This window comes from Cyprinodon tularosa, unplaced genomic scaffold (genome assembly GCF_016077235.1).
Source record: "Cyprinodon tularosa strain WSP-4 unplaced genomic scaffold, ASM1607723v1 ctg270, whole genome shotgun sequence".
Taxonomy (NCBI): Eukaryota; Metazoa; Chordata; class Actinopteri; order Cyprinodontiformes; family Cyprinodontidae; genus Cyprinodon; species Cyprinodon tularosa.
In genome coordinates this window covers 1,212,563-1,234,913 of record NW_024038975.1, presented here as the reverse complement: position 1 = coordinate 1,234,913, position 22,351 = coordinate 1,212,563, and the positions used below count along the sequence as shown (strand labels likewise).

At 35.9% G+C, this 22,351-nt stretch overlaps 1 protein-coding gene across 2 annotated transcripts in view; it reads right to left on the bottom strand.

Annotated features, from left to right (window-relative positions):
* Positions 1-22,351, bottom strand: part of inpp4aa (inositol polyphosphate-4-phosphatase type I Aa) — a 33,067-nt gene that overhangs the window by 9,515 nt on the left and 1,201 nt on the right. Inside the window, exons 2-11 of one of the 2 annotated variants that reach the window (XM_038289643.1) lie at positions 9,752-9,978; positions 9,631-9,675; positions 6,093-6,211; positions 5,891-6,007; positions 5,723-5,802; positions 5,496-5,613; positions 5,195-5,285; positions 1,983-2,130; positions 1,762-1,892; positions 8-112 (exon numbers count right to left, since the gene is read on the bottom strand). In XM_038289643.1, the coding sequence (XP_038145571.1) occupies positions 8-112; positions 1,762-1,892; positions 1,983-2,130; positions 5,195-5,285; positions 5,496-5,613; positions 5,723-5,802; positions 5,891-6,007; positions 6,093-6,211; positions 9,631-9,675; positions 9,752-9,851 (1,054 nt within the window). In that variant the 5' untranslated portion in view covers positions 9,852-9,978. The remainder of the gene's footprint in view (positions 1-7; positions 113-1,761; positions 1,893-1,982; positions 2,131-5,194; positions 5,286-5,495; positions 5,614-5,722; positions 5,803-5,890; positions 6,008-6,092; positions 6,212-9,630; positions 9,676-9,751; positions 9,979-22,351) is intronic. The other variant, XM_038289644.1, reaches the window with a different exon arrangement.

The following is a 22,351-nucleotide window of genomic DNA, read 5'->3' as shown; positions in this document are numbered from 1 at the left end:
TAGGTACCATAACCCGTCTCTCCCTGAACTCTCATCCTCTGGATGTGAAGGTTGGTGGGAATGAATTCCAACTTCCTCTCAGCTTTTAAGGTACTGGGTTTGAATGAAGGTCCTGTCAGATACCAAGAGAGAAAAAACAAATATTAAAATTTATAAAAGATCATAAAAGAATTATATATATATATATATATATATATATATATATATATATATATATATATATATATATATATATATATATATATATATATATATATATATATATATATATATAAATATATATATATATATATATATATATATATATATATATATATATATATATATATATATATATATATATATATATATATATATATATATATATATATATAGTTAGAGCTGTTTGACACTATAGAAGTAAGTATTTTGTTAATGTTAAACATATTTAAAGAATTTGTCACAATGTTTGCAGTGTTTCAGCGATAAACCCAATTGTATGGCCAGTGAGTAGGTGAGACTCAAGCTAAAAATCTATTTTTTTGTTGAAGAGAGAGAGACAAATCCTAACTCTATTCCTAAATCTTCAAGGCAATAAGGAACAAGTAAAAAAAAACTAGAAACAAATCGAAGATGAGCTACTTGTAATCTTTTATTAACAAGGAACCAGACGTTAAGATGGATGAAATATAATTTTAAAAGAAAAGCAGATAAATGGGAGTTATTGAGCTCAGGTCAGGCTCCTTAGCCATTCCGTAAATTACCCACTCCCAGGCCTCTGGTCTCACAGTGGGTCCTCCCCACTGTTCTGGTCGGCTCTATCTCTTTTTCCTTTTGAACCTTTGGAGGACATTGAGCTTAGATTTCTATCCCTCAAAACATCCCTACTGCTTGCTCTGGCTTCAGCAAAGCATGTTAGTGAAATAAATTCTCTATCTGTGCATCAAGCCTGTATCAAGTTTTTCCCCAATGAGTCAGGGGTAATTTTGCAACCCAACGCAGCCTTTCTTCCAAAAGTGCTAGGTGCATGCTCTTCTATAGAGCTGGCTGTCTTTTACTCTCCTCTTTTTGCATAAGAAGAACAAAGGGATTTACATGATCTGTGTCCAGTTTGTGTACTGCAAATTTATTGTGTCTTGGACTAAGCAACATGACGCAAAACCAGTGTCAAAGCGACATCTTCCACACTGGATTGTGGATGCTATTGTATTGGCATACTCTAGCAAGGGCCTTCAGCCCACAGCTAGTCTTCGAATACATTCCACGAGGGGGCTTGCAGCCTCATGGGCACTTTTTAGACGGGTCTCTATTTAGGATGTGCGTGCAGCTGCATGCTGGGCTTCCTCCAATACATTTCCTAAATTTTAAGCTGGATTTTACTGCTTCTGTATGGCACACTCGGTCTTAAGTGCAGGCCCCCTTGGTGTGGTCTCTCATTGACTCGACACGGATGAGTTTTCATTGCAAACAGGTTTAATATCCTTTAAGCTTCTGAGGAGCTCATGCAGTCCTAAAGGACAGTTTTTTTTTAAACTTGACCTTTAGAGTCTAACTTTGCCACAGCATCTTGACACTTTTAAGTTAGACTCAACTGAATTGTTCAGGAAGGATAGTAAAAAAGTCACACTTGAGATGTGAGGCCAGTTAAACCTTAATGACTTTTAAATGAAACTGCAGGGTTTTTAATGTATGTTAAAGATTTGTATCTCATTGTAAAACCATCTACAATCTCTTATACGCCTAGTCCCATCTGCTCTATGCAGAGATAACTCTGTTTCTTACCTTTGTATTCATGCAGGTCACTTATGGTCTCCTGGTATGTGAGGATGATGGTTTGATACTGAGTGATGATCTGCCTCCTGAGATTCTCCCGGCATGGAGCGAGCTCACCCAGCTCCTCCAGCTCACACACCCTATGGATCGAAAACACATGCTGTAACAATCAGAACATTCAGCAAAGTCAAAGAACATCTATAAAGCTGTGTTTGGTCCGCTAAAAATACCTGACAGCGTCCTCCTCCAGGAGTAGTTTGACGAACTGACGAGGAATATGCAAGGAGAGGACACTTTCAGCCATCTGCTCCAGCACACGCAGGTGGTTTCCATCCGTCGTTGGGAAACGATATGTCCGTGACATGACTCCTCCAAAAACTTAGACACACGGGAATAGACAATGAAAGTCTGAGGATCTCAGTTAGTACGATCAAAAGATTAGTATGAAACAACAGAGAGGTCATGTAGGTAGGTTGAGGAGAGGTTAGAGTATAGTAAGGCTATAAAACCATATTCTGAGCTTTAAACGTATCACAGAGCGCTGTCCAATCCATCATCTAAACATGGAAAGAGTTTGGCAATACTGCAAACCATCTGTTTCTCTGATTAATTTATATAACTTGTGTTTATCTTCAATAAACAGTCAAACTTTTCATCGGCCTCCGTTGTGTTCTGCATGTGGGTTAGAACCCTGAACCCAATCATGACACAGAGAGGACAACTACACTGAAAATTTCTACTTTGTATTTTTAAGCTTCAGTAAAAAATTAGTACAATTAAATCTTTTTTAATACATACATTTTGGGGAAATAGTAAGTTTTACATAGATTTCCCTATACTATTCAAATGTTTAATAGCAGTATGTACATAAACCTAAAAATACTACTACTGCTACCTTTAAACTTTGCTCTAAAAATGTAGCATTTTAAACGCACGGTGCATGCGCACTGTAACTCATAGCAGGACTGATTCTGCTCGCTGCTCATGGGACTGATATATGCCCTCATACTCCCACCCTGCGCTCTACTTTTGCAGTCTTCCAAAAACATTTCCAGGAGTTGGATGGACTTAAATTGTCCCCAAAAGCAAACACCCTGAAGTTGAAGTTGCTTTGCTTTGTTTCTTTTTCTTTTTGTTTTTTTATTTGGCAAAAAATAACAGACACCTTTATTCAAAATCTAGTAGATATTTTATTCTTCAATCAGAATGGTTATACAGTTTAAGCTGTTCATTTTTAATTGTTTTGATTTGGTTTCATTAAAATGCATTCTTAAAAGTCCACAAGTCTGGATGACTGGTTTCAATGTTGAAATTGCACTTTTTCAGTGTGGAGGTTTGTAAGATTTTTATTGCATATTTGAGTAGTACTATATTGCCAGATCTATGTTGGATGTGGTGTATATGAAAAACTGGATTTGTTGTTTACAAGTCATACCAACCTTATCTTTTTTTCGGTACAAATTCTAATGCAGTGCAACATAATGCACTTTTACTATTAATCCTATATTTGTACATGCTTTTTTCATTTAAATAGAGGCATACATAATCTTTGCACCACATCTCAAAGTTTAAGTGGCTGTTTTTGTTCTGACCCTCGCCCAGAAGTTGTTCTAAGCATGTTTGTGTAAGTTAAATATTCTTCATCTTACATATAAGTATATTTCTGTAACAAATGTTGAAACTCTCAGTTTCAGTAGGTTGTAAATTTAATATTGGATATTTGATAAATACAATTCCACTAAGAGGGTTACTCAGTGTGAAAGTGGGTTGCACTGCTGCCTTGCAGCAAGAAGGTTCCGGGTTAAATTCCCGGCCCAGGGTCTCTATGCATGGAGTTTGCATGTTCTCCCTGAGCATGGGTGGGTTCTCTCCGGGTACTCCGGCTTCCTCCCACAGTCCAAAAACATGACTGTTAGGTTAATTGGCTTCTCTAAATTCTCCTTAGGTGTGAGTGTGCTTAAATGGTTTTTTGTCTCTGTGTTGCCCTGCGACACACTGGTGACCTCTCACCCATCGACAGCTGGAGATAGGCACCAGCACCTCTTGCTGGAAATATATGGCAATTTAATACAATAGGGGTATTTACTTCTTTGTTAAACTGTTTGAAATGAAAAATAAACTGTTTGATGTATATTCAATGTATAGTCTATTGGTTCATTTTATTTGGTAACATTTATCACAAGAAAACTGGCAATGAATACCTAATATTAGTGAGTAACGTAACATAATGCAACACAGTAAATCAATATCTCAAGCACAAGAAAATAATCAATATCTACTTAATTACTTCATAACAGTAAATACTACAGGGATATAAGATTTACTTAAAAATTTGAATAAAATGCTGTTTGTGCCTATGAACAAACAAACACACTTTACTTAATTTGTTTAACTGAATCTAACTTACAACTTGGATGTAATTAAGTAAATGTTACTTAACATATTCACAACTGTTATGTCGTATGGAAAGTTAAATTCACTTGATACTGCCAAGTGAGTGTTAATTGATATTGCAGCATTAAATTTTGCTGCATCAAAATACTTAAAATATATTTTAAGTAAATCTTATGAGTTGCTTTTATCAGTGTATAAGTAATGCATTGTAGAGATGTGGCTTGTAAGGAGTAGTGGCCTCATTGTTAAAGTTTTGAAAGATAGTCCATTGAATTCCCCCACTGTTTGATACAAGCTAATTATGGACAATTGGTCTAATGTTATGTTCCAGTTGTACTTGGAAGTCATAAATCCTAAACCACAGAGCAGCAAACTTGAATTGAAAGTCAAAACACCAATTCAGAATGCTGGGGCATACATTACTTTGCATCAATAAGGCTTGTACTCATATCAACAGCAGTCCAACCTAATAACATTGGTTGTTTGTAGCAGCTGTTTATGTTCTGCATGTAACATTAGGTCAGACATTTGTGAACAACTTTTTAGTACTTAGAAGACTATATGTCCATACACTGTTTAAAAGAGGAGAATAAAGTATAGAACGGTAAATCTTCATCGTTACTTGAGCCTCCTTGTTCTGAGTTCCAAGGTAAATCTAATGCACCATAAGTGTATTCTTGTATTACAACGGCCCAGTCAGTGCCCAAACTTTAATCCAACTTAGAATCAAAAGAATGACTTAGAAACAGCTGCTTTAAGACTTTCTAAGCAATCTGACTGATCTTGAGTAATTGGAGAAGGAAAAACAACATTAGCAACAATGTCAGTCTCTGGATGTGCCAGGCCAACATGGTCCGACCTCAAAAGTATTGTTTTAGAGCCTAATTATAGATATGCTTTATTTTGCCTCATATCCATAAGTATGTACAATTCTGTGTTTGACCAGCACATAAGATTCCCCCAAAAAATTCAACCTTGGGGCTTGAATGTGACAAAATGAGAACATGTTCCATCATGGTGAAATCTTCACAAATATAAAGACACTCACCTGCTTTTAATATTGGATCTTTACATAAAGACGAAGATTTTGACTTAATACTTGTGGATCCAGTCAAGCTTTCATCGACAGGAAGAACCATCTAACAGAACGAAAACAAGGACAGTTCAAAGGAAGCCATTGGCCTTGATATCAAAACATAATAAGTCACATCTTAATAAGGAATCGATATAATCATCAAAACTTCACCATACTGACTCTCAATAATTGTTTTCCTAAACACTGTCCAGGGAGGCATTATTCTATTATACTAAAAAGAAAAAAAAAAAAAAACTTGCTTTGCCCATCTTACCCTTCCATTGACCGTATCTCCCCTCTGTAATCTTGCAACTGGTGTCCTTTGTTCCCGCTTCTCCTCTATTTGCCAGGCGATTACTGTGATGTTGCCCACACGCTCATTCTCTGCTGACCTGACAAACAAACACACACACCTTGATATCCCGGTGGATCCAAACAGATTTCACATTGGCTTCTAAATGATCACTTTTCATCCTATATCTTGATATTTCTCTCTGTCACCTTAAAGTCAAATGCAGCCTGTGGTGTTTGTCCTGCAGCAGCTCCTTTACAGAAAACATGGATGAACCAAGCATGTACATCTGTTGTGAGAGAAAATGAACAAAGGTTTACCAAGGATAAAAACATATCATGAAGGTATTTGCATTCAGGCTTTCTTTTAGACATTACCGTGCCCTGTGATCGGTCCTTTACATCATAGACAGAGAGTTTTATCTGAGTCTGCTGAGTGATGAGAGAGTCCTGGAAGAATGCTATGCTGCTCAGGTAGATGGGGTTACTGGTGGCCTGAGGAGACATGGCGATAGGGAGAAAGGTGAACAGTAGGTTTTATACAATATTAAGGAATTAGGAAGAAGCTGATTTCATTTACCTCTATGATTTCAGTTTGGGCGTGTTTAGTCCAGAAGGCCTGTGGTGGAGTGGTGCAGCTGACAGCTACAAAGCTGGTTGGCTTGCGGTCCAGAGAGGGCGTAACCAGCTCACTGCAGGCTGAAGCAACATAAGAGATTACCAGTACTAGGATTTAAATGCTTGGGTGGCATATAATCCCTGCAGGGAGGAAATCATACACAGCAATTCTGAGTTGTTGGTGCTTTATTAGCACAAGTTCTTACATAACTGTTTTTTTTTGTGCTAGTAATGTGACTTTATTGTTTTCTCCTGTTCTTAAACTGACACTCCACAGCCAGTCCAGGTTCACTGAATTACAGCTAGCTGTTCATTTAGGACAGAAATCTGTTTTAATATTGATTAAGGTTACTTGGTTTCCTTTTTATTCTTGATTACATATATGTATTTCTTAGAGCTTTTAAAAGATACTATGTTATTTTCCTGGTTGAATGTGTTTCATACTGATTTGTATCTGTAACTTACTTTTATAGTTTTATTATTTTGTTTTTTTAACTGAATCCAGGTACATATTGCATTACATGACCTGTCTCAGCATAAAGTCAGTCAAGGTAAAAACAAACACAAAATACACTATATTGCCAAAAGTATTTGCTCACCCATCCAAATTATTGGAATCAGGTGTTCCAATCACTTCCATGGCCACAGGTGTATAAATTCAAGCACCTAGGCATGCAGACTGTTTTTACAAACATTTGTGAAAGAATGGGTCGCTCTCAGGAGCTCAGTGAATTCCAGCGTGGAACTGTGATAGGATGCCACCTGTGCAACAAATCCAGTCGTGAAATTTCCTCGCTCCTAAATATTCCACAGTCAACTGTCAGCTGTATTATAAGAAAATGGAAGTGTTTGGGAACGACAGCAACTCAGCCACGAAGAGGTAGGCCACGTAAACTGACGGAGCGGGGTCAGCGGATGCTGACGCGCATAGTGCGAAGAGGTCGCCAACTTTCTGCAGAGTCAATCACTACAGACCTCCAAACTTCATGTGGCCTTCAGATTAGCTCAAGAACAGTGCGCAGAGAGCTTCATGGAATGGGTTTCCATGGTCGAGCAGCTGCATCCAAGCCATACATCACCAAGTGCAATGCAAAGCGTCGGATGCGGTGGTGTAAAGCACGCCGCCACTGGACTCTAGAGCAGTGGAGACGCGTTCTCTGGAGTGACGAATCGCGCTTCTCCATCTGGCAATCTGATGGACGGGTCTGGGTTTGGCGGTTGCCAGGAGAACGGTACTTGTCTGACTGCATTGTGCCAAGTGTAAAGTTTGGTGGAGGGGGGATTATGGTGTGAGGTTGTTTTTCAGGAGCTGGGCTTGGCCCCTTAGTTCCAGTGAAAGGAACTCTGAATGCTTCAGCATACCAAGACATTTTGGACAATTCCATGCTCCCAACTTTGTGGGAACAGTTTGGAGCTGGCCCCTTCCTCTTCCAACATGACTGTGCACCAGTGCACAAAGCAAGGTCCATAAAGACATGGATGACAGAGTCTGGTGTGGATGAACTTGACTGGCCTGCACAGAGTCCTGACCTCAACCCGATAGAACACCTTTGGGATGAATTAGAGCGGAGACTGAGAGCCAGGCCTTCTCGTCCAACATCAGTGTGCGACCTCACAAATGCGCTTCTGGAAGAATGGTCAAAAATTCCCATAAACACACTCCTAAACCTTGTGGACAGCCTTCCCAGAAGAGTTGAAGCTGTTCTAGCTGCAAAGGGTGGACCGACGTCATATTGAACCCTATGGATTAGGAACGGGATGTCACTTAAGCTCATATGTGAGTCAAGGCAGGTGAGCAAATACTTTTGGCAATATAGTGTAGCATCATAGATGGGGGAGACTGTGATTGTTCATCATTTCAGTATTTACTGTATCAGTTTTATATTTGGTCTCACATGGTGGTTGTCAAAGCTGGGAAATCCACATTTTATAAAAAAAACAATGTTTTGGTGGTTGCAAAGGGATTTTTTTTTGTTACCGACAGCAAACTCTGTTTGGGATTAATACAGTACAGTACTTTTTGATGTGTCTTGTCACTGAAAAATGCTATATAAATAAACTTGCCTTGCCTTCATATGCCTTAGCAGAGTGTAATGCCATAAGAATTACGCACATATTACATTGAGATAGTACATTGAGCCTAAAGCTATTTACTCTAGTGTAAGGTAAACGAAAAGCTAATGGTGACTGCATGGTACGCCATGTTAACATGTAATAAAAACTAACTTTCTTTCACTAAAGGTATAACACTAATATAATGTTGAAATGTATGTTTTCTCATATTCTTGTTACATTTGATTACGAAAATATATGACCAATAGAGTCCTTCTGCTAACTACTAGACCCAATGTTAAACCAAGCCTAAAGAGGCTAGGTGTCCCTTAGCATTTAACTGTTCCCTAAGAATAGTCACAGAAGGCCATGAATCAATTAATTAAAATTTAATTGATTGGTAATTGAGAAATGACTGAATGAAATATTAATCTACCAAATAATATTTTATTTAGTTAATTGATTTGCATTGTGAATTGCTTTCAACACATTCAAATTGTTCTAAATGAGTCTTTAAGTCTTTATTTGTCATTGTTCCTTAAAGGTACAATGAAATTTTAGCAGTTTAAAACAATATAAAACAAAACACTGCATGCAAATAATGCAATAAAAAGAAAATAAATATCATTAAAAAAGCTATAAAAGGACTTTGCAGTTACAGAAGAATATATATACACAAGAATATTAACACAGAGATTGCAGTATTGCACATAAGAATATTGCAGTTGTTCAATATTGTAGAAATTACACAGAGTGTAATTTCTACATGATGTGATATGATTTTCTGTAGTTACAATGTATATGGGGATTTCAGGGCAGCAACAGCTCTAACAATGAAGCTGTTTTTCTGTCTGAGTCTAGTCAAAAGCTACTTTGACCTCATTCCAATCACTTCAAGATAAACTTTGGTTCTCAAACATAAAATCTATCGATTTTAAGTCTGCATGATTTTATTAATAAGGTTTTTCAACCATTTGTTGTCCTAACACCCAGCAAGTTGGCCGTTTGTTCACAGTACAATGTATGACAGACCAACTGGGGTCGGCATTGACTGTAAAGTTAGTGCATAACATTCAGTAGTATGTCATTCCTGTATGGTCGTTAAAAATAACAAAAGTCAGCAGAAAGAGCAATGGATATGCCACAAAAGATTTTTACTTCCAAAGACTCTTACAGCAGGTAGAAATTTTAACGATATATCCAGCTCATTGGGGACATAATAAAGGGCTCATTAAAACTTTGCACTGTTTCTATAATCTTGGATGGATGAATGGATGGAAGAAAAGACTATATTTTAAATAATGGCATAGTTATTAATTATTTTTGGTGGTAGACTCATTTACCCAGGAACAAAGACATTGCAAGTTTAAACATATAGAGTGTTATATTTAAGAAAAAATTATGAACACAAAATAAAAAAAATACATATTTGATATTTCTGAACATACCCACGCTAAACTCCAGGACTGGTTCATCTGGATCCTGGCTGGTGCCTGTGAAGTAGACAAAAATACAAAAGATGAGCAATGTTTCATTTGGTGGTTACCATGGTACCGGTTACGTAGCTACCTGAGAGAGCAAGTCCCATCATCTCAGCAGACAGATCAAAGGTGTTGGCCCGGTAGACAGACCAAGGCCGATGGCGGGGGCTGCGCTCCTTCCCAGACATGGTGGCCTTACAGCAGGTCACAGGTGGGATTTAAGAGGAAAGAGCTTTAATAGCAGACTCAGGGACTAATAGTAGTTTGTTCTTTGTTGCTTTCTACTTTATTCTCAGGCGTTTGATTGTGAAAAATCTGGAAGAAAAAGAAAATAGAAATTATAGCCCACACTGATTTTATTAGAACATGTAGGCACAAAAATAACTCCTGCTGTTTATGTCGTTAAGAGTAACAAGCAGGATGCTTTCTTCCAAGCCGAACAAAACTAGTTCTTGGATTTGGAGAGTGTTAATATATGCAGCGAGATGAACCTCTCTGTGAAAGTGAGACTTTCACACAGCTGTAGGCTATAAAAGCTCTGCACACATCTTTTACATCTACATCTTTCCCTTATGCTATAAATGTGTAATGATATGGAAAATCTTCGTCCTCTTAAAGATCCTGTTTTTTCCTTAAGCATTTTATATTATTAAAAAAAATATATGAAAAAGATAACATGAGTAGATACCACAATATAAATACAATTACAAGCTACACACAGACCTAATTCCTCCCAGACAGGAAAATTCTCATACTTGTTTGACAAAATGAAGTATGCCACAAGATTTTAAAAAGAGTTACATCACCCCTTCATCTAAATAAATTCAACAGTTTAAGGTCAGTCTGGAAAGGTTACTAAGCCATCTCTAAGGCTTGTGGGCCCTGATCTTTAGATGGTTAGTAAATCTTAACATTTGAGCAGCAATCTTTGTAGAACTCCCTTAACACGCCCACTTATTACACACAAGAAATAAATAAATGCACCTGGTAATTCAGTGCCCCTTATTTGGAATCGTTAAAGACCAGGGGTCCGTTTCAATAAGCAGGTTTAACAAATTCAGATTCAAATCCACACTTCTAAATTGATCTAGCCTAAAGTCAGGAACTCTGAGTGTTTGGTTTCATAGCAGCTTTTATGAATTGGTTCAATCAATTTTAACTAAGTCCACTTAGAGTTAGGCGCCTGTGTAACAACTATGAAAAGCCATTATAAGTGGAGCACCAATTCAACAAGTCACCATGACAACAGGGAAAAGGAAGGGTCTATTTCACCCCACTGGAGCTACAGATTTGAATGCAGAAATGCAAAAAAATAAAATAATTAAGGAGAATGTGTTTAAAAGACAGAGAAACAGTGCTGCAGCTACAAAGGAGAGGAAAGTGGTGAAGGACAAGAATGTAGCTCAGGTTAATGCATTTATTTATATGAAGTGGCTATGGTAGGCCGTTTTTACATTTATTAAAGCACTCCTCTCTGTTGTTCCATTTGTAGATCACTAAAATAAGATTCTTCCTGATCAAAATCACACTCCTAGGTCTAACTGTAATAATATATATTTCTAAATTACATTTTTGTAGCAGAAACTGAATTTAAGAAAGTAAAAAAAAAGAATTATACTAGTAAGAATACATTTTTATGTATGTAGTTTACACATTTTAAATGGCCATTTTTAAATTTATCTTGACTAAAAAATGTATTTATGATAACTGAAAAACATTTTTTCAAAGTTAAAATAATACAAATGCTGACCAGTAATATTAGGAATATGGAGAGACGAAATTCATTTATAGACATACAAAATGTTTATAATAGATGTTGAGAATTATCATTTAGAAAACTAATTTTTTTTCTTTCACATATCAGGAATACATATTTAGAAAACTAATACATATCAAAACGGCTTGCCATACTGTTGATAAAATGTTACCAGATTATTTCTTGAATGGTAATAGATCAATGCATCTATTAAGGGAACATTTTCTTGCAGCAGGTGAAAATGAAGTCTAAAGACATTGTTCTAATATATAGAATCTGCGCGTCATCTCATTTGTCCCTCCTCACGTTGATTCAGTCTTTTTTTACACAGTAAAGTGGCTGTTTGCAGCCACGCTTCGGATGTTATCATCCCAATCAATGGCTGTTATAAGCGTCTATCAGTCCCATAGAATGGCTCGTTAGGTTATCAGCGAGTTAATTTTTAATCCTAACCTTAAGGTTGTTCATTTCCCCCCGCAGAATTAATTAATCTATTTATGTGTAATCTAAAAATAATTTAAGTAGTTCTTCATGCACTGTAAATATAACTAAATGAAATATCAACAAACCAAAACAAGTAATCTCATGCCCTGTCAACTGAGTTATAGAATACTCTCCCTAATAATATTTAATTCTCTGTGAAAAAGTGCAGATTCTTTAAACAGACATGCAATGTTTGTTTTTAAAACCTAATGAATGATTTAAATATTTTTTCATGCACAAAACTACGACAAAATACCTACTAAATAGGGAAATAAAACAGCGTTATTGACTGTAAGGAGAGCGGAGAGGGTGGGGGACACACTCTGAATTTACTGAAGAAAACCTGCTACCGACCAGGTTAGCTCTGGGGAAAATGTTACCACGGTGACTGAAACAGAGGTTTAGGAAACTCTCTTTGTTAAACAGAAAATTCAGAGTTTCCCTGATTTCAGGTTTAGATAACAGACCCCAGGCCACAAATAGAGAAACCAAGTTATTCCAAGAAAGTATCAAAGACTTATTTAAGAGATCATTAAGTAGCATCTAAAGAACTACAGGCCACATTGTGGTTAGACAGTTAGTCTCAGTGTTCATGTTTCATCATTTTAAATTAAGAAAGGAAAAAACTGAAATCTGTCGATCGAGGTGAAGCTATTGACCTAAACAAAATAATCATAACAATACAAAAGCTAGTTTCCATTAAAAAAGAAAATAGCATAAACAAAATATCAGGATGATTTGATCCCAAAGCCTTTTAGTAAAATATTCTGCATATTTGCCTTGTTCGTTTTTGACATAAAGGTCAAGCAAACTTAGGTTAAGCATAAATCAGTCTGGACCAACACTATCTTTGAACAGCCTCCGTAAAATGAAGGTTGTGTGTTGGCTTAATAAAACTTTGGACTTAAATCAAACTGAAGCTGTAGCTGGATGTTAAACAGGATGTCCATGTGTAACAGTGTAATAACCCTCTTAAGTGAAATCACTCCTGCAAAGGATTGTGTGTACATTTTCCGGAACAAAGCAAGTAAAAACAGAATGCAAATCACACCAGCACTTCATGCAGTTTGCTCCTCAATGATGGCACAGCCAGTTATTACCTTCAGTTGGCAGCTGCTCTCCCTCACAGTGAGTTTGAATGTTTGTTTTTTATTGTTATGAGATCATTATCCATTAATTGCTTTTTACTGGGATTATATTTATCTCACTAAGAAATTAGATTATCCAAAGCATTCAAGAGTGACAATAAAACGCAACAAAACCAAAGCAGCAGAAATCCATTGAGGCAATCAAAGTTTCAGGATCTGTTTTTAGAACCATTTGCCTCCAATATGTCAGAGGAACAATAAAAACCATTGAACATAAAAGGGTATCTAAACCCCCAACATTTAGCCTCTGTAATAACTGAGTGTAACTGAAAATTACAGAAGACGCATAAAAACCTCACAAAAAATTCAAATATTTTCACCCGTAGAAGGATTCCAAAATCATCTATTTATGATAAGTTAATGCAGTTCACTCACACAGAGACCACAGTTCAAAGTAAAAACAATTGGATTCTGCGTTCTCCTAGAAAACTGCAGCCGATGAAGCAAGCAGTGCTGCACATAAGGCAGCTCATTGGGAGCAGGAAACTAAAGCTGTGCCAAGTGGGCCATAACAGGAGAGCTGGCTTAGAGCTCCATACTCCTCATCATATTTCACCATTAACTAACAACAGCTAACAGCTTCAATGTCTTACCTAACAAATCCACAAACTATCTGTTTAAATTTCCATGATTCCAAGACTTCCATCCATCCATCCATCCATCCATCCATCCATCCATCCATCCATCCATCCATCCATCCATCCATCCATCCATCCATCCATCCATCCATCCATCCATCCATCCATCCATCCATCCATCCATCCATCCATCCATTTTCTGACACTCTTTATCCCAAGTGGGATCGCGAGGGGTGCTGGGGCCTCTCTCCAGCTGTCATTCCAAGACTTATTTTTATCAATTAAGAAAAATGTTTGCTGTTTTTTGAGTTCACATTGCTTTGTTACATTGAAAAATTAATGTTTTCTTATGAGATAAAATCTTTAATATCTCCTTTAGTACCTCTTTGCTAGTTTTCTAACGCTAAATGCTGATGTTTTCTTTGAAATACAAGGCTCTATTTTTGCTTCCTTAAAGAGAATATACCTAATATTTACTGTATATAATGTAAGTATAAATAATTCTGTTCTAAAATCCAAGTTACTTAAAATATATAGGCTACATAAAAAATAACAGCTAAAAGGATTTTGCTGCAAATCAGGAAGTTGAACGCGCTATAAAAAATCAAATTCTATTTAATTAAAGATCCTACAACAATAATCTTCTGTAATAATCTTAGAATAATGTATTTTCTAAAGATGTAATATTTCACAAAACAAAGGTCTGCCATTTTTTTGCACAAAAAAATTGCAGGTCTTTGGAAGTTTGTTGGCAAATTTATTTTCAGCAAGATTGAAATTTCATTAGGTTCATAAAACCACTTTGTTTTCTCACCAAAAAAAAATTATTTTGTGAAAATTAGAATTTAAAATTGGCATTTTGTTTATAAAAGGTTTATATAGGTGGGATTTTCAATAACAACAATTTTCATCAACCATTTGTGCTGAGGAGCAAAGTTTGTACCTTCTCTCCTTTAGAGCTTTAGAGAGATTTGGACTCCACACCATATGAGGCTATTTGACAAATTCAAGAAGGTTTTTGTGGGTACTGAGATGCTCAAACCAGAGTTTATGCATCTACTTTATTTACAGAGTACACTGCGGCATAAATAACCCTGCACTGATGCCATTTCCAAACTTAAAGAAGCCATCATTCATACATTCAAACCCATCTATTCAAACTCATCTACAGTATAACAACAGCCAGAGAAACAACATTTGATTTTCAAAGACCAGCACTGTTTGGATTGGATATATAAAATACTTGTTCTCCCTTTTAAGGTGGTAATATTTTTCATTTCAACTTTAAATTTACATTTCCATTTTGTTTCTTCTAGAGAAATATTTGGCATAAATTAGTGAAAAGAGGAAAATAAGTTACAAACATTCAAAATGGCTTTAAATTATTTGTGGAGGAATTTATGATTTAAAATATAAGGATGTTAACTGTGAGCTCTATTTTAATATAAAATGTTCATAAACAAGAACAATTATTGTCTGTAGTCTACACATAAGAACAAGTCACCACAATATATTTATAAGAATAACCGTTATGTATTAATATCAGATTTACCTGTTAAATTAACTAATTGTTCCAGTGGTTCCTACAAATAAATTTTTTTTATTTTTTATTACAATTCAATTTAAATATTAATAACAATTTAATAAAATACTTTATTCATCCTGATTGGAGATCAAATTTTGAGTATTCCATTATTGTTGTGAATGAAAAAAAAAAAAAAAGATTAAAAAAAAAAAAGTCACTTTGAAAAACCTTTTAACCGAAAAACATCTTGAGGGTAACTTTGCTGATTTCTGAATTTATTTTTTCAAATTATTTTATTTAGATTTTTTATGTTTTAGTTTTTCCTAATTTCTCCTTTTTCATATTGATTTGCTGGATTCCTTTCAAACTGCATTTCACCGAACACGTTCTCTTTACTTCATTGGGCGGGTTTCCCTCTGCAGTGAGGAGCAGAGAAGCATTTCTATTGGCCTGCATGGACGTTAGCAGCCACATCTTGCTGTGTGCTCTGTAAATATAATCTGTGAAATAATACTTGAAAAGTGTGCTATTCATAGAACTTTACCTGAATAAGAGAAATTTGAAATAATGAAATAAAATTCACTCTTATTTTTTTCCCTTTGTTTACCAGTTGTGGGTGTTGATAGTTGTAGACAGGAAGGATCTTCTGTCGAGGTCTGTCTTCCACCCTCTTACTGAATTCAGTTCAATTCAATTCAGTTTATTTATACAGCGCCAATTAATAACACGTCATCTCAAAGCACTTTACAATTTAACCAGATCATACAGTCAAATTGATTCCAAGTTTTCTATTTAAGGAATACCAGTTGATTGCATCAAATCATTGTCTCGAAAGCAATCCCTCACATTTAGCATGCTTGTAACGACAGTGGAGAGGAAAAACTCCCTTTTAATAGGAAGAAACCTCCAGCAGAACCAGGCTCAGTGTGAGCAGCTATCTGCCAAGGCCGACTGGGGTTCAAAGAGACAGAAGCAGAGACACAAAAAGAAGCAGAGATATTGAAGACACTCTGTTGTTGTTTGAAAATCTTCAAAACAGGATGCTCACTGTTGTCCATACTCTTCTTGAATTTATGATGAATTCTCCTTTGTGAGCTTATCTCCAGAGGTTTTAGAGAAGTTCCTAGAACAGAGCTGACCTTTCTTTATCAGCTTGTTGAGCTTTTTTCTCTTAGCTCTGATGCTGTTACCCCAGCAGATGATGCAGGAAGACATCACACACCCCATATAAGACTTTTAGAAGATGTAGCCTCTTGCTGTTAACACTGAATGAGCTAGGGTTCCTTAGGGAGTACAATCTGCTCTGTCCCTTCTTGTAGATGGCTTCACAGTTGCGTCTCCAGTCTAGTTTGCTGTCCACCTTAACCACCTCCACGTCCTATCCCATGTTAGTAATTGTGTATAACTCCTTCCTGTTTCTACAGAAACCTACAGTCATCTCTTTTGTTTTTATTGACTTTCTGGATCAGATTGGTGTGTCCACACCGTTTCACAAGGGGGCTAACATATTCCTGTACTTAGGTTCTTCTTCCTCTTTGATGCATCCTAGGTTTTCTGCAGATGACAGGACTCTGCCGGAGGTGTCAGGGGGTGTTTAGAGCGAAAAGAACTGGTGAGAGTACAGTCCCATGTGGTGCTCCTGTTTTGGACTTGTCTCTTTAGTCTATCAAACTATTTTTGTCAGGTAGTCTCCGATCCAGGCGGATGCATAGTTTCGGAATGCAGACTATAAGGGTGATCCTCCCTCATTCAGTGAGAATTTCAATCGAATCAGGACCAGAGCGCTCTCTGCAGCTGTTTTTTTTTTCCCTTATCATCATGGTCACCTCTGCACCTGCTTTCTCTGCAGCTAAAACGAAAACAACTAAAAATAAATGACAGATTTCTCACATTTTATGGATGTGTTGGTTTCAGCATTTAACATTTAGAGTGGCCCATGTTTCAATGTACAAACATGAAGCAGAACCAATGCAAATAAAAATAGAGTTAGTTAAGTTTGTTTTTTATGTCAACATTGGCAGGTTAACTCTTATTTCTTTTTAACTACAATGTGTGCCGTTTCCTCTTTCAGGTTTGCTTGTCTGGTTTCTTTTTTCGTTTTGTCAGGTGTTACAACCACCTTGTTGTCAATATAGCACATTTCAATGAAGGTAACTGTCCTTCTTTGTGAGGAATGAGGATAAAATTTCAAGTAAAAAGCAATATGCATGTTAACAACATGATAAGAGGAACTGGTTGAGGGAATTACAATATAAGTCAATCAGAGTGGGCACAGTATTCAAAAGTTGTTCTCAAGTATGAGAAAAAAGCAACTTTACAAGAAACTACTCTAAAGTAAAGTAACACATGTTAAACAGGCTACTCAAGTACAGATTAACCCATCATAACATATATCTAAAATTATTTAATAAAGACAGACCAAAACAAAAAAATATATCTGCAAATTGTGGTATTTTAAGGAATATGAAAAAAATATTTTCTAACAATATTTCCTCTTTACTGTATATCAGCTTATTTTAGGTTAAAATAAGCTTGTGTACAAAAAAGATACACTCATTTTGACTGTGTGTCTTTTCCTGGAGCACTTTTAAAAAGCAAACATGTTTCTTATTCAATAAAAGTGGCTAACAGATGAGGAAGCCCAACATTTAATTCTAGTAAAGGTGGTATTATATTATAAAGACATTACTGCAGTAAAAGTGAAAAGCATACTGCAGTAAAACTACTTTTAAAAGTATATTCCTTTCAAAAACGTACTCAAGGAACTGTAGCAGGGCAAATCTAACTCATTACTACACTTCTGAAGACGTTTAACCATAAAGCCTGTAGCAGGAAATAGATGAAGGAATGAGCACATTATTTATTAGTGAAAAGCTGAACATAGACATACCGTAGTAGGAGATTAGGCATCAAAAGATCAAAACATTAAAATCACTATATCATTAAATACAAACAACCATTGATATAAAGAAGATAAAAAATGCATGAAATTATTCTTAAGAGAGACTAAAGTCTGACAAAAAAGAAGGGGTTTCAGCTGCTGTTCAAAAATAAACTCAGTTCAGTGATTCAAGCAAAAGAAGTGTGGTTTGGATCACAGCCAGATAAATTTGATCTAATTCAATGCTCAGTCAAATTTAGACCTTAAGAAAAAAAAAGGTTTTGAAAGTAAGGCGATGCCCAATCATCAAATGTGTTATATTAGCTCAATGAATCAATAATATATTCTTAACTTCAGAGGATGGCACAGTGATTTATATAAGTTACCATCATTGAACGTGTAGCTTCAGCACTATATAGCTGACTTGTAAACATTTCGCTGCTCAACAACAACCTGAGAAGCACAAATGCTATAAATGTTGTGTTTTTGCATGATTCTAATAAAAGATGTATACTAAATGCTTAGTAAAAAATGATCCCAAACACTAAAAAACTCAGGGTTGATAGATGAACAGTGAGTAAAGTATTCAATTCAATTTATTTTTATGGCGCCAATTCACAACACAGATAATGCATTCAAAATGATTCAAAGTTTTCTATCTGAGGAAAACCAGTTTATCTCAGATTGGGATGTATTTGTTGTCTCCTTTTAACTGGAACTTAGACCAAAATAATTATTGTTGGTCAAGGTATATTATCCCTCAAACTGATGAGGCTTTTAAGAGTTGGGGTTGTATAAGACGTCGTATCCATATATATATATATATATATATATATATATATATATATATATATATATATATATATATATATATATATATATATATATATATATATATATATATATATATATATATATAAAAATTGTGTATCTTTTGTCTGTGTGAATATTGGATAAAAAACACTGAAGTATAAGAGGCAGGTTACTCTACTTTAAGGTAATTTAGGTGCAATAAGAGGGAGAGGGGAAATAAAATAAATACATTTTACTTCTTCATACCCATTTTCAGACAGTTTCTACTAATGGATGTCAGTTCTCTGGCTGTATATACCAACAGGTTTATTTTGTGTAGGGTTTTGTTTCTATTTACTTTTAGGTGAATTTAGTTTGTTTGGAAATTGGAGTTTGGTTTGGTTCAATGTTGACTAGTCTCTTTTTGTGTGTATTTGGTTGATTTATTTTTTGTTGTTTGTCAAATTTGTCTGAAATAAATTCCTTTTCATTTAATTTCATTTCATTTCATTTCAACTGATTTACATAGATGAACTCTTATCCTCCATGTAGGGCTTTAAATAGGAGGAAAACCAGAGATCTGTAGAGGCAGAAATAACAACCAGATGTCTGAATGTGCTTCTTCTGTCTGACTCCTTAACACAAATAATAGTAACTGAGATACGGTTTAGGAAACATTCCTAATCCACACAATAATTGTGTAAACTATAAGCTTCTCTTTCAGTGAAACAGAAATCGAGGTGTGGAAAGTTTAAATTGGATGATGTCATCTGAGATGGATACGCTGCCTTAATGTGATTGGCTGATATTTAGCAGCCTGAGAGGGGACAGTTTTCTAGTAGGTAACAGGCAACTACAAAAGACAAAAAGATTCAGAAGATCAATTCTGATGACAGCCACTAGCATTTTAGCATCACCGCATAAAAACATTTCTCTGATCCAAATAGCAGCCTATAGCTCCTTACAGTGAATGCATTATGGATGAAATTATTTAACTATTGCTTCTTGATATGCTAAATTTGAAAATTAGTTTAGGTTAAGTAGCACAAGATCAAAACTGGTAATCCAAAAACCGCTGGGTACCTTCAAAAGGCTAGTCCTAAAGAAATTCCAAAATATTGAGAAGAAAGGAACAAAGTAAACGTTTTGATAACCAGCATGGATTGCTTCTATTTGATCTGACCGGTAGCTGTCACATCTCCAGTAGCATGTCACAGTCAGTTAACATTACTCTGGTATAAGAGTCCTCCCCTCAAATCCACAGCTGCCTTTGCTCAGTGTGATCCACACTTCCTCCTCCTTCTTAGTCCAGATTAACACAAACTAGGATTAAAACACTTGTGTAATCTACCACAGCTCCATTCAGACTCATTTCTGATCGTCTATTTGAAGCTGTGCACTCAAGCTTAAAGACCTCAGCAATGAAGATCTATTTTTACCCATGATTCTGTTCTGACGTCACGCAGCACGTGCAGATGAAAACATCATCCCTCCCAATGACACACATATGACGCTCCAAGTGCCCCTCACTCAGTCCCACACCATCCATCCATCCATCCATCCAGCGAGTACGATGCTCTTTGCCAGCTCAGTCTCTGTTTTGACACCATCATGCGAAACCGAAACAGATGACAATTACACCACGGATGCTGTGGCTCATTAGGCTGTGTGGGAGTTTTTCTCAGTGGGAGAAGTCCTCTAGCACACTAATCTTCACTGCCATGGGCACTGCGAGATAAAAAGCGAACAAACGCTGGAACTAATGCAAAGACACCGTGAAGAATAAACGTCATTTCACCTTTCTACCATCCATCCTCTGAATGACAGGAGGGAAACATGCAGCAGGGTTTTAGAAAAGTCTTGATTAAATGATTTAGAAAATATAAAAAGCCGACATAATTATCAGCTTCTGTCTACATTAATGAAGATGTGCATCTAAAAAGTTTTTTTTGTTATACGTAAGCAAAATATATTTCAATGCATTCATCTTTAGATAATTCTGCTGAAAACTTTTTAATAAATATGAAATTATGATAACAATATTTGATTATAATTAGCTTCTGGTCAGTAAAATCTAAATTAATTGCTGTTTTTTTTTAGTGGTTGGAACCTGTCTAGAAGTATGATTATTTTCAATCCTATTTTCTTTAAAGCTTATCCTCAAATTGCAGCAACATTGTTTAAATTTTTATCTAAGAAATATAAAATAAAGTTAAATATTTCTAATTATCTTCCATTTTCTTCTTTGGGAATTTTAAAAGTGATTAAACAGGAAGGAAAACAATGATTTAGTGGTATAATGATGGATGTAACAGCAGTATGGTGTTGCTATGGATCCCCCTTTTATTAGAGCTCTTATAATGTGTTTGGTTCCCTGGAATACAGCAGACACCAGGATTAATTAAGAGTTTTTTTCATGTGTGTATATGAGGAACTGGATTTATAGCTCTTCTCTGGTCATAACAGTGGCTTAAATCACTTTTACACTACTGTACCATTCAATTTGACCCATCTCCACCAAATGGGAATTATTCAAATTCTGATTGAGACACACAAAAATCCAGTGAGTATTTAAAAAAAAGCATCTGATATTAGCAGACACAAGAAAACAAATGTTCTTATTGATTACAAAGAAGAGTTGAATACGTTACAATATGCTGTTTTCTTTAGTATGTAAAAAATATGTACATTTTTCCCCCCAAAACCTCTGTACTGTCTCTATATTCCGTCTAACTTATGACTGATAGAATGACAGATCCTCAGCATGATGCTTCTACAACCTCACACTCTTCATCCTGAAAGGTGTTAATCTTTGAGAAGGGGCTCCTTGCATGGTTTTCATACAGTAAATTCCACAGTGTTAAATATGCAGAGTCTGACTCTTTTAGAGTTATTACAACAACAACTGGAGTAAAATATACACTACATAGAGTTTTAATGTAACACTAGTTCCGAGTTGGACCAAATGCACTCTTAAAGTTTTACTTTAACACTGTAAAATTTACACTGCACCCTCTTGGTTTAACTATGAACATCTACCCTACAGCTCCACTATGTTCTAGTTCATCACAGGCTCAAGCTTTAAATACTCCTGCACATGGTTACCATTTTCCTGAGATCTGAGGGTGACAGGTCAAATCAGAAAGTTAAAACCTAAAAGCAGCTTGGCCTTCCAACTAGATATTGATGGATTTAAATCTAGTATCTAGAAAACATTGCCTCATAATGAAAAGGAGAACTGAAAAATGGTGGAACATGTGTGAAAATCATATTTATAGCTGCAGGATAATGATAGAAGTTTGTGGGTCGGTGTGGTTGAGGTTTAAGTTGTTAGGAAAAATACATAAATAGATTTGATGTCAAATATGACTGTATGTAAAAATTTATGGATAACTGTAGCAGAAAAGCAAGACAGAGCTCTAGGTGGCCCCCAGAGATGGTCTGGAAACAAAAGTGACCCAGTTTGTTGGGCTGCCTGCAGATGCTGTCAGCAGCAAATGCACTGCAGCTCCTCAGACCTTCTCA